The sequence below is a fragment of the Centropristis striata genome, chromosome 13 (assembly GCF_030273125.1).
Source record: "Centropristis striata isolate RG_2023a ecotype Rhode Island chromosome 13, C.striata_1.0, whole genome shotgun sequence".
Classification (NCBI taxonomy): Eukaryota; Metazoa; Chordata; class Actinopteri; order Perciformes; family Serranidae; genus Centropristis; species Centropristis striata.
Window position 1 is genome coordinate 27294449 of NC_081529.1, and position 13615 is coordinate 27308063.

A 13615-nucleotide genomic window follows, 5' to 3' on the forward strand; every position below is an offset into this window, starting at 1 on the left:
CATCTCTGCTCCTGCCTATGAAGCTCACCCCTGTGCACTCTATCAAACCAGTTCTATCTCTGCCATACATGCCCCCAATCAGATCAAGTGCAAGTGAGAATGCATGGGTATTGCCACTTTTAGCAAAAATCATGCCGCCAGTGCTGCTCACTGGTCTATTGTTCCTTTTGGATTTTGGCTCTGCATTAATGCAGGCTGTTCATGCTGAGAGATATCTGTAGGTTAATACATCCTCCAAATAAAAATTCTGTATTGGTTGCTTATTATTCAGGCCAGCTTTATATTTTAAGTTGGTTCTTTTGTTTTCCCCAGGGACATGTACAACTCTGCATTAGGAAATGTTCCGGGAAAGTCACCGCTGACCCCTACACCAATGAAAAATTTAAGTGAAGAAATGGCTGAGGGTCTTTCAAGGTAAACTAGTTGCAGTTTCCTCCACGTTGACCAAGCATGACAAACAGCTTAGCTCTAAACTTCTACTTCACTGCTTTATACTATGTTATGCAGTAGAGTTATATTGTGTGTGCTACAGCATGCTGTTTGCCAAGAATAGATATTTATTGCCTGTCAACTACTCTCTGCAATTGTGGTGAACTAAGTGAAAAAGATTGCTTATGTCTTGGCAACAAGAACTTGGATACACATGGTCTGAATTACTAATTGCAGTCATTGTAATATGCTTTACAGTGTGTGTGTGTGTGTGTGTGTGTGTGTGTGTGTTTGACTACACCTGTCTCTAGATGCCAAATTAATTTCCTCTATTATTATATTCTCCTTTGTACCAAAGAAATTACACATCATGTTCCATCCTCTGACTAACTGAAATTGTTGATAATCTGTGATACTGCCAACTTTTAATCTTGATTTGAATTGCTCATTTAGTTCACTAGATTTGAGCCACTGCAATTTTTCCCCCTCAGTGATAGCATCATTATTTAAAACTTTAAGATGGACATTTAGACTTTTCTACTCCACTTTTTACCATTCAGTGTTGTTCCAGTGGGTTTGAACATTAGTCAGGTACTAGGTGGCATAAAACCAATAACTAATCATTGCTGTCTCATTAGCAACTGTTTTGTAGTTGCATCATATTGAGTTTTACTCCAAACTTTTCATTTGTCCTCTCAGTCAACAGTGCTGATATGACTGTCTCGTACTAAATAGTGCCTTTGCCCTAGTCCCTGATTGAGAAGGACCATGAGTCGGATTTGTCTGTTATGGTTTGTAAACACAAAATTCAAAGTTGACTCCTTCTTCACAGCTCAGTGACCCCAAAGTAACTCACCCCTGACCCTGTCACTGACAGATGAAAGCCAACCCCACATTCACTTCTGTTTTGAAACAAACTTTGTATGCTTTGTGTTTCACCCATAGACTGTATATAAATAATGGACGTAGTGACTGTGACGTCACCCATTGGTTTGTGGACTCGAGTTCAGCATTAAACTCGTCGCCATCTTGCGTCGCCATCTTGTTTCCGATATGGGGAGCAGACCATATTTGGACTGTGGAGGAGGAGAGGGATCTGATCACTGACTACAGCCTCTCTACACCTCAACCCGACTGAGAGAAGCCGCTGCTAATTCATGTTAGCATTAACTGGAGCATTAACTGGGATGTTAGTTTTGGCTGGCAAAAAACAAAAACAAAATGTATGTTACTTACCTCAGAAAACTGAGCAGTGACTCCTTGAAGATCAATTCACACCATAGTGTTATCCTGAAAATTTTTTCTGAGGTAATAAATCAAGTGAGAACTTTTTACAGCCAAACTTAGCACCCCCTACTGGAATTTTCGGTGGATTGCAGGCATAAGGCACTTCCTGGTTGGCCTCCATGCTCAGACACGGAGATTGCCGCCTAGTTTCACTTCCTTATATTTGTGTTTTTTGTTGCTATGTCCAAGCTTACGACCCAAATGCTGAGCAATATTTTTAAGAATCTAGAATTTGCATTTTTATGTCTTTTTTTTAGAGACTGTCTATGAAAACTACAAGCAAGGGCTCTGAGTTACAGACAAGCCTGCAGTCTGTTGCACTGGGCAGTTTTGCAGATACATTTCATTCATCCTTACCCGCTTATGTGACCTCGGGTAGCGGGGGGCTGGAGCCAACCCCAGCTCTCAGTCACACCTATGGGACATGTAGAGTTATTAGTTTAACATGAGCTGCATGTCTTTGGACTGTGGGAGGAAGCTGAAGGACCGGAGAGAAGACACATCTCCACTATGTGTAACTCTTTGCTTTAAGAGATTTACACACTCTGACCCAGCTCAGTGATTTAAGGCCCCCTGAATCACAACCTTTGCCATTTTCAATCCACTTTTCCTCTTACCCTAAGGATGACGTTGAGCAAAGAAGACATGTAAGTGCTGTTGCTCCAAAGCACGGGTTGTGCACTGACAAGTGGGCCTTAACTGGAGACGATCTATCCTGACACAGATACGATGATACAATACTCAAATGGGGCCACCCATAATGATTTGATGTCGTTCGTCATGCCCCCGATTTTTATCGTTATTATCACTTCACTTACTGGCCCTTGGCTCTGAGCATTAGTTGGCACAACAGCACACTCAGTGGAGCTAATGTTTGCCTCACAAGTGCTGGAGGCAATGGTTATACTGCTGGCAGCAAACACTCGCAGTAATTGATTTTTTTGATTAAAAAAAAACATGTCAACAGAACATGTTGTTTTTATTTTTGCACTACTTGGTAATAGCATGGTATTTTTTGTATTTTTCCCATTACTCTGAGCTACATATGAACTTGCAAGAAAAAACATTACTGAATAGAAAAATGGCAATAATTTATAGATTTATTTTTCTGTAATAACTAAATGTGTTTGGTTCCCCCTGCATTAAAATTGTGCATAGTTCTATTTGTGTCTATTATGGAGCCCGTTTAGTTGCAGGTCTCAAGTAAGTAGGATATGAACATGAATGGATAGTTATTCCTTTCATATTTCTCACATGAATACATCTTTGTAGTCTGCTGAATTTATTTTTCCATTTGTTTGATCATACAGATTGCATTATCTGTGTGCAGTCATTATTTCCTCCCCTGCTCTGCGTTAACAGGATAAGTTTGTTGCCTGGAAAGTGGAGGTCCATTTTAACCAGCCATGCTTAACATTAAATACCTCTTGTGTATTGTTGGAACTGTCAGCTTCATACTTTAATAAAAGATGATCTGTGCAATGGTTCTTTTTACAATAAGTAACCTTCTGCCCCGTTTTATAATTGCCTGCACAATCAGGAAAGGCTGTGCTATTTTCTTAGCAGCTGACTGGGCAGTCCAATCCACCTTTTATTTATTTTTTATACTGTGGGAGAGCAGAGAGAAGATGCTGTGTTAGACCATGAGACTTCCACTCACATCTCTATGTTTATGTGAAACTGCAATTTATCATCCATTTATCAGTTTCTTTGGCAACTGATTACATCATTGTTTCTCCAAAACTTTTCTTTTTTCTTTTCAGTGTACTTTACTCTTTCTGGCTGACACTGTTGTGTGTGCTGTATTGTTGTGTATCATATTGTGCTTTAAATGTCAGCCACTCCTGTGTCTGAACTCGTCAGGGTTCTCTTCAGCACAGCACTTTTATTGACAGAAAGGTCACCGAGGATGAATAGGATCACCATGGTTACGCAGGGAACGGAAAGTGGAACCTTCTATTTTCTTGTATGTCTTCTTTGTCCACAACAAAGTGTGCAAGAAAAAATGGATGCACCCTCAAAAGTCTTATAAATAAAACATATAAAATGTTGCCACAGTGGGATGTGGTCTTTTTGCCGAACCCCCCCCCCCCCCCCCCCATACAGCAGAGTCTGCCAGTGTGGCTTCAGAATTATTTGGGGTAGTAAATAAAAGATGCAATAAAGGTTAGAGACTTTCATGTGAGCATCGTCCCGCTGTTTGAACATTTCTCTGCAGAAAGCACCTAAGAGCAGCTGTGCGACTAACAAGATTAAAACAGATTGAAGCTTCACATGCAACAGTAACTGTGAAGCATCATTTCTCTGCTCAAATATAAATGCTCTTAGAGTTCCTTTTACATTTCGTCTCTCCTTCCCTGTTTGTGCTTCTCGACCCCTCTGCTGCAACAACTGCTCCTTTTACCAGATGCCTTGCTTTCATTTTCAATTCACCTTGAAACATGAAATGTAAGCCGTGGCTATGGCAGTTAAATTTAACACTGTCTGAGTATATGGAAGCATGCTGGTTTATTACACAGAACCCTATGCCCTGGCTCTTTGTAGATGGAAAAAAAATTAGATGAAATGTTTCAAAGGTATGGTTTAATGCAGCCCTGGAGATTGACTTGTCAGTATTCACATGCTGTCATCTCATTACTTTATGATTCAGCCGTGGTGGTAAAAGCCACTCAGTATCAGCAAGATAGATACAATTATTCCATTTAATTATTTTAAAATTATGCCATTTAGCACATTTTATAAATTGTATTTTAGATTCAGACAGCTCAAATGTATTCCAAACACATTCCCTATCTTAGCTTGACTTCAGTTTACAACAAAGACTAAATACTTCGTCCAAGGAAACGTCTAAAGGGGAGACAAGGAACTTTTGACTTTTGTTTTACTATGGAACAAGAACAGCAGGCTCCTTGGTAAAAGTCCTGTATTTATTTGACCTATCCACTATCCCTCCCAAACTTCCTAATTGGACTTTGTTGTTCTTTATACAACCGAAATTAAAGTTATGCTGATAGACAGAATGAATCATAGAATTCAGAGTGTATATTCACAAAACATAAATAGATCTTAATAAGCTGCTGTACAAATACTGGTTCATGGTTCTCCCAGTACTTCATTTTTAAAAATGCTGAAATTGCCTCTGTGCACATCCATCAGATCCAGAAAGAAGACGACTCATGATTTCAAAAGAAATACTAATATTCTACATCTATTTATACCTTTTGATAAGCACCCATCTTGCAAATACACACAAGCATTGAAGCATGTTTTTATGACAACAAAGAGAGTTTCTTGTTGTTTCTTCTCCTTTGTTGTTCAACCCTCCAATATACACTCAAGCTCTACTTGAAATGAAAGTGGCAATGAAATACAGAGTCATAAATGGTAAAGATTTATATTTATTTCTCATCACAAATAAAAAGAACCATGCTTACTCATCACAGGAAAAAAAAGAGAAGCGCTCAGTCTTTTTATCTTTACCGACCTTGCTGCCGGACTGTTTTTTGAGAATGTGAATAATAGCACTCTATGAAGATTGAAATTCTTAAAAAAAAATCCAAGCCTATGCCCATACACTTAAGCCCCCAACCCACACCACCCACAACCCTACCCACCTCCACCCAGCTCTTTTGCCCCTCCCCTAACAATGATCACAGCATTATTTGAGTGAGTCAGTCTGAGGGCTCTCAGTCCCCAGAAGTCTTAATAACCTGGAACAGTGTGACATTGTAGAGCACCTGGTGCCCGTTGTTCCAAGTGTACAGGACCCTCTCTCTGGGGTTGTAGTCCATCATGGAGATGTGGGAGTATTGATTGTGGAAGGGGATGTCTGTATACTCATAGCTTGATGTGTTGGTGTAGTAGGCAAAGTAGATCTTGGCACCAGCCAGGTGGGAGTTGGTGACATAAAGTGTACCGCAGATCATGAAAGACTCTCCAGCGCTGCGCTTGGGAAAGCCTGTGTCCCAAGTCTGCTGCACTTCCAGACTCTGGGGCTCCAGGCGGCTGATGACAATGTTCCCAGCATTGGGGATGGTGGTGTAAACGGCCCACAGGCCATTCTCATCCGCCATCAGGTCGATATCAGAGGAGCCACCCCAGGAGTAGGGAAAGGTGTTGTTATAACCGGCCCCACTCAGGCTGCGCTGCACCAGCACACTTCGAGAACGGAAGTGGTACTTGATGATGATGTTGCTCTGGTACTTGTTGTAGTACAGTGAGCCGTTGTAGACCACGTGACCAGTGCCTGCCCAGGGATGAGGCAGCAAGTGCTGCACAAAGTTCTGGCCCTTCATGAAATCATTCATTGTGCGGTATTCCAAGACACGACGTCCCTTGAAGTAACCATCCATGGACCAAACCTGTGGAGAGAAGAAAAATGAATCCCACTAGGAAGAGAAGATCAACTACATGAGATAATGAGGAGATCTAAAGGTTACAGGAGAATATTGTTATACCTGACACACTTTTAACAAGAACAGTGTGAACAATGTTTCATTACAGCCGGTGGCGACTTACTGAGCACAGTAAGTGTGTTGTGTGCATTTGGTGAATTCCTACTTGTTTGAGTCTATGGCTTCATGTGCATACTAGAATGTGTGTGTAAGAGTATCGATCTAGAGGAGTGAAGACGTTGCTTGTGCTTTGCAGTCAACCACTGCTTGTGCTCCTTGGCCTTTCCAGTCCACATTTACAGAAAATCAATGCATTTAGCAGCTCTATCTTTTTCCTCAAGCGCTCTCAGCGGATCTCTCCACTGACATGGCCCCTCTCTGGCTCTGTCTCATTCCCTCAATGTTTCCGCCGAGGTACAGTTCAGCTTTTAATTGATTCAATTAAACTGCAGTTGGCTTGGATATTTATTTTGTCCTTAACATATCAAGGACAGCTTTACCAAGATTTGGGTCTTATTGCTCTCTTGCTCCACCCATCGTTTTTCTCCTCTTTTATCAATTTCCCACTTTGCTTCCCAGGCGTGGAATAGCCAATTTCCTTCAATGGCAATTCCAGTGGTGGAGAGGGTAGTTCATAGGAGGAGTCAGAGGAGGTAAGGTGCAGCAGCTAAATTATAGAGAAGGGGAGATTATGGAGCATTAAGCATTGTTTCTCCTGTGCTTGCAAAATGAGTGCCTCGAGCTGAGCCAGGCTGAAGCTCTAACACATTTAAACAAAGTATTCTTTCTGATTGACTCCTCAATGACACTTCCCCAAATATTGTTATCATGATTGGTGCAGGTTTTAATGTAATATTGTTGATGTAGTTGGCTATTAATACAATCAATGATAAATCTAAAGAGTCTAATGTGATCTCAGCAAGTAAGGTGATTAAAAACAAAGATCAGGGCATTCAATCACAGAAACTGACCTTCTCTGTTGGCAGTATCTATCTAGCCTGCTATGATTCAGGGTGGGGATGAAAAAGGCCATCGTCATCTCTCCTCTTAAACTTCATCAGTTTCCATTCTCTGCTGCAAATAGCTAATAATCCAGTCTTCCACTTCTCCACCACCATTTCCCCCCATTCACCAGGCACCACAATTCCTCTTCATTTTCCTCCTCACTTGTCTTTTTCCACCTGCTTCTTACCATGTACCTGCCCAAATGAAACCACATGTCACCTCTAATCAGCTGAAGCCATTACTATATCATCTGGGTCCAGAGCATCTCCGCACACTCCTGGTAATTACCTAGGCGATTTAGAAAACTTTTGCCCAAACAACTCATTCATTTCTCTAGTGATGATGAAGTGATCAATCAGCTGGAGTTGCGGTGACAGAGGTAGACAGGGAGAAGGAAAAGGGATGCTATCCATCAGTGACTCAGCTTTGCATTCCCATTTCTCTCTCCATCTCTCCTCCTCCAGAGCTCACGAGAAGTCCTACTCAGGCAAAATAGTCAATCAGTCACGGAAGTCTCGTGGCAGTGTTGCTGTGAGAGAGATTTTTTTTCCATCGAGCAGCTGCACTAGTTTTCTGACAATGACTTTGGCTCTACTTTATCCTCTGTGTTTGTTGAACTACGAGGTATAACGTTGAGAGCAGGGATTAAAGGGTGGGCATACACAAAAAGGGACTTACTCTGTTGTCTGAGCTGGGGATCATGGTATCAGTCATCCAGGAGCCAAACCTTGACCCTGATGCACGCACTGTGATGGGATTACTGACACCAGTCAGCTTTCCACAGCCTGGAGGTCAAAGAAGAGAACGAGGTAAGACGCCATTCATATGTTTGTTATTAGTACGTTTTTAAGTAGGACAAATACACACTATACGAGCTATGTACAACTCCACGTGATGTTATGACCCAGACATTATGATGCTTGGTTTATTGATGTGTCTGGGACTTGCACAACAGGTACAAAGCAGCAATAGAGGTTATTTCGACCATGGTTGAAAGAAATAACGGCGTTTTTTACACCGCTCCATCTTTTGAAAAAAACCCCCACAAATTTCATCCTGTTGTCAAACTCACACAAGTAACACAAAGTAAAATGTTCACACCATTACATGGTTGATTAGATTAAGTTTGTGCACATCTGTCAAACCATATTACTTTTTTTAAACTTTTTGCGGATGACACTCTCCACAGCCATACATTTTGCATCTAACAGAACATAGAAGGTTTTTTTCTGATAGATATCTGAATTTGCAATTTGGGTTGCGGGTAACAAAGGTGTAATTGCATCAAAAACATGTCAGAGTGACATAACATGAGGTTAAAGTTATTAATTCATAACTTAGAGGGAAAATACAAACAAGATTTCTGTGTCCATTACTGTCTTGGTTTCCTTTTCTCTGCATTTGTTAACCCAGTTTTGTAAAGGATATCATAAGAGTTTTCTAGAAATAAATATATATATTTAAGTAAGTCATTAATATTTCTAGTTATTATCTCTCTGCTTGAAGTCTTTTGCTTTATGCAAATGCTTAAAGCCAATGTAAGCCAATAACAAAACACTAATGACCTAAAGGCTAAACTTCAACTGCAGTCTTTTCCTGTTAAGTCATCAGTTTATGTATGTGGGATTTTGTAAAATCATCAGTTTAAGCTAACACAATGCATGAAAACACGATCAATTATTCATTCGGGCTTTTTAGGCCATTTTCTTTTTAATTTATGCAGATAATCCCAACACTGAAGAAATTGGAATTGTTTCCATTGTACAACAGACCTCTGACCACTGATGATCTTAATTTAATCATTAATGCCTTTCTGCTTTGCTATTGTCCAACCTCTAACTACAATAATATTTAAGAATGAACTTCAAATTAAACATTTAATAACTACCCACACACGCAGGCCCACCCATTTCCATATATCTTATACCTAGTTTCTGCATGCAGGAGTGGAGCCTGGTCTCCAGAAGCAGGACTCTCTGGCGCAGCTCCTCATAATCATAGGCCCCCATTTCTTCTTGGATGGCCATCAGCACCAAGGACAGATTCCTCACCTCCTCCCGAAGGCGCAGGATCATCTTGGCATCTGTCTTGTACTGTTCCAGCACTGGCAGCAGGGGGAGCAGCTGGGTCACCTTGTCTTTCAACTCCTAAAAATAGTAATCACAGAGAAGACACGTGGAAAAGCAAAAAGGGGATGGAGAAGATTGAACCCTGCGAGAATAAAGGATAGGGGATGAGTTCGGCTATAGCAGTCAGTACAGCGGTGTGCAGAGGCCCTTCAATCTTCAGTTGTTGCATCTGAAGATTGAGCTCATATTAAAGCTGGATGCTGGTTCATCTGTTCAACATCTTGAAGCATGGATTCTTCATAAGATTCATAGGACAACTACACCAAGGCATCATTAATCATCTTGGTAAACACGCGGATATTACTCTTATGTCTTAGATTACTGTACACATCGCTTTCTCTTATAAAGGAATACTTCTGATTTTCGTAAGTGCATCGTATGAAAATGGTACTCCAAAGTCAGTGTATACCTACAGTAGATGACGGTCAGCACGCCCCCAGTTTGGAGAAGCTGATGGAGCTACCAGCACAGAAGCTAAGCTATGTACTGCTGTGGGTGGCAGCAGCAAAATGTATTTTAGCTCCCTATAAAAAGGCCCACCCAAAAACAGCATAATACAGCATAGCATACACATTAATGGATTTTTATTTTTATTTTTAGGTGGCAACACTATTTTACTTTGCTTCTGTGCTGTTCTTGTCTGCTTCTCCAAACTGTGGGTGTGCTGACCGCCAACTACTGTAGGTAATACACAGACTATAAGTAACTAATACAACCCCACTTAAAAAAATCTGACCTGTCCATTTAAAATGTATGCCCTTTATAATTAAACAATTTACTATTTTCTTCGTTGCCTGTTTTTTTCTGTATTGATCAAGTCTCCACCCACTTGTTTGACTTGTGTGGGCTTCTTAGTTTGCCCTATAAGTAGATTTATTTCCATTTCCAATCCTTCGTCTGGATTACTGAACTAACACATTATTTTCCATTCAGCCAACAGCACATCTGTTCACTGTCTCAGCAGGTTCGGGTGATTTTCACCTACAGGAAGGAGCATGATGCTGCTGGGTGTAAACTTGGTCTGTGACTCATGTGTTTAGAAGTGAAAAGAACAATGTGTCCTTAGATAGGAGTGCAAGAAGCAGCAGGAGAGCCAGGCTGCCTGCTTGGAAGGTAGAAGGCTCAAGAGAGAAATAGGTGTATCAATAAAGTGTGGCCGCCACAGGAGGGGCTGTTTCCTCCTTGTTAAGGTTTATCGTAAATCTGGTGATAGAGCAGCTCTCAGCCCTGTGGCGCCACATCATAAATCTCATTTTCCCCTTTTCAAGCCGCGAAAATTCGGTCTCGTTAATCTCCCACGCTCTGCCATTGGCAACTTTGAGCTGCACGCATTCATCAGCCAACCTGCTCTGGTCAAATCCTGCTTCTTTTTTTAAGACATTTTTTCTCTTTATTGGATTGCAGATTTGCATTCAGACAAGTCCTGGGATATAATGCACACAATTCTGCATATTCTAGTCATCTCAGGCTTCACTAAAGAATTGGCTAATTTCACAAACATGTTCATTACCTCCAACAGACCCGCTTTCATAAAACACACTGAAAGCAAAACACAGCCATTCATGCTCGCCGCTGTGCTGAAGTCGGGTCCCAGCAGTAAAGCACACTTAACATTTATCAAGGCATCTTTTAATCAAACTATTTTATGGTCCATCTAATATCTGTAAGGGTGTGAGAAATGTGGAGAAAGCCTGGGCAAGACAGCATGGTGACAGGAAGACAAAAGGGCCTGCTGATAATGGCAGCTGAGCCTTAGCTTGTCGAAAGATAAGGTAGAGATAAATGTGAATATATGTGCCTGTTATCTAAGAGCAGACACCAGAATGTTAAGTATATAGAGGGAGAAAGGCTGAGTGAGAAGAGAGAGAGAGAGAGAGAGAGAGAGAGGGAAAAGGATGTAAAGAGAGGAATATAGAAAAAAACACTCCTCTTCTAGGTCCAGGTGTTTAATAATTCAAGAGCATGTGAATTTGCTCAAATTTCCTCTGCGCATGACTCAGTGACTCAAAGATAGTTTTCGAATTGAATTTGTGTACCTATGCGGCAGTCTATCGAGAGTCATACAAAATTTTATTGTCTGTGAAGAGCGAAAGAGATTGCAATGAATCAGGCAAAGTTTGTGTGCACATGGAGAGCAATGCCACATCTAATAGTATCTGCATTCACTTGAGAATAATACACACATGCAACGCTGTACAGGAGGTGACAGACAGCCAATTACCTGAAAGCCCTTTGGATTGAGATTGCGGGGATTTTCAGAGGCCACCTTCAGCTTTCCATCCACCACTTTCATTAGGTTCTCGGTGTTCCTTACATACTGTAGATCTCTGTAGGTTCGCAGGTCCAAAACCTCCATTGACTGGCTAATGTTCTGAACCTGTTGCACATGCACACACACCAACACATCCCCACACACAAAGACAGGATATTCTTTAGTTAGTTAAATTTTGACTTTTGATAAGATTGACTTTTACACAATCATCCACTCCTCATCAGATATGCAGCTCTAGCTTGCAATTAATTGAACTGGTATTGATCATTTCATAACTCAATAATGATAAATATCACAATATACAACCCAGATTTTGAAAAAGGTGGGACACTGTACAAAACGTATCTAAAAACAGAATGCATAAAATACAGAATTCTGAGTTTATATTTACAAAAACAAAAGTTCATTAGTGTAAAACGTTAATATGATGACATTGTTTCTTCAATAGAATATATATGTCAGATTTAGCAAATTATCACATTCTGTTACATTCATGTTTTAGACAACTTCAAATCAGGGTTGTAGTTTTCTGATAATTCAATGAATATAAATATAATATGAAATAACCACAGGGTAAAGCCTTTTTTTATATATTATGGTGTGAAATAAATAGATAAAACATTTGTAATTTCTCATTTAATTTAACTTTATTGCAAAATGAACATATGTTTCAAGTGAAATTAGAATTAAAAATAATAAATTAATATTTTCAGCTGTACACTGAATACGATTATAGTTAGCATTATAGTACTTTGGCATGGTTAAAAAAAAGAGTTGAATCTAGTTGCCCCAATCAATTAACGCGGTAATGCACCACCCGGTAAGGATCCAAATCGTGATGTTGTGTACAGGTGCATGCTGGGTGTGGCTACATGCTAATGGTGGGCCCTCCAGGTGATATCTGCGTTCACTGCGGATATTTTACCTCATGTGAGGTGTTTGAGACATTTATGTTATTTTGGACAATAACCCTGTCATGATGTGATAACTGAGTCGTTCAGCCTAAAGTGTTTGAAAACACTGAGGAGCACTGTGGAACCAGAGAGCCTGAGTGGACTGGATTATTTTTGATCTGAGATGCTAACAGGTTGGACCTGGAGCAGACTGAGGAAAATTTTACGACGCACGGGACTCGCAGAATGCCCTTCAGATCCGTGAGTACATTAAGAAAACTCACTTACTGTAACTCAATGTACTTCAATGTTGCCTAGAAACGTAGTGTCACGTGTACGCGCACCGCGGTGTGCAGTACGTGTGCACGCTCTCTGTTGCTCGTGTTTGTATCATACAGTCTATGGTTTGTATCTGCACTGGCTGTGCAGTTTATATTGCTTTCATCTCTGTGTTGTCTGCTTTGGTGATGCTTTATTCTGCTGTTGATTCTGTAAGACGTGCAATGCTGTTTTTCTGTATATGGCTTATTGATGTTAGTCATTACATTAATGCATAAAATGTTGACTTTTATATATTTTCTGCCATTTTTGTTGAATTGTCTGTGTTTTGTCCTCATTTCTGGTGAAGGCTGTTGTGTATTAATAATTGATGTCTATAGAAACTAAATGTGTTGTTAATTTGCACATGAGGGCTCTGTGTCATGTTGTTGTGTCACAGTGCAGGCCTTTACATTGACATTTATTGCCATTTATTTTGTAACCCCCCTCAGAGTAAGACCTTTTCCCCCCACCCTTTTTTCACATTTTACCGGGGGTGTCTTTAAAGTAACTGTAAGTAATTTTCAAGTACTCCTATCCATCAGGTCAGTTGATCTGCTCACAGGTGTTGATTTCTCAGTCAGCAAACTCTCAGCACCTCTAAGATATTTCCATAACTTTCACCCAGTGCATGCTGGGATGCCTTGCAGCTCCCCAGAGATAAGCGGATATGGAAAAATCAATTTGTCTCAAGGCAGCCATTGCAATTTGTCATCTGTATATTCGGAGTCATACAAGGGAAAATGTAATATCTGCTCAAATTTACTATGGACAGATTTTCCATTATGTTGCAGTGAATGACAATGGTAGGGTTGTGTGTGCATTGAAATGTAAAATAAAATCAAAATAAATACATTCTAATCACTGTATGTTTTATAGAACATGAGC

The 13615-nt window shown here is 40.4% G+C and overlaps 1 protein-coding gene across 2 annotated transcripts in view; it reads right to left on the minus strand.

Annotated features, from left to right (window-relative positions):
- Positions 1-4690: 4690 nt before the first annotated feature.
- The window catches only part of olfm2a (olfactomedin 2a), a 48041-nt gene continuing 39116 nt past the window's right edge, over positions 4691-13615 (minus strand). The window contains exons 3-6 of one of the 2 annotated variants that reach the window (XM_059347316.1): positions 11466-11621; positions 9043-9262; positions 7794-7900; positions 4691-6077 (exon numbers count right to left, since the gene is read on the minus strand). In XM_059347316.1, the coding sequence (XP_059203299.1) occupies positions 5403-6077; positions 7794-7900; positions 9043-9262; positions 11466-11621 (1158 nt within the window). In that variant the 3' untranslated portion in view covers positions 4691-5402. The remainder of the gene's footprint in view (positions 6078-7793; positions 7901-9042; positions 9263-11465; positions 11622-13615) is intronic. The other variant, XM_059347317.1, reaches the window with a different exon arrangement.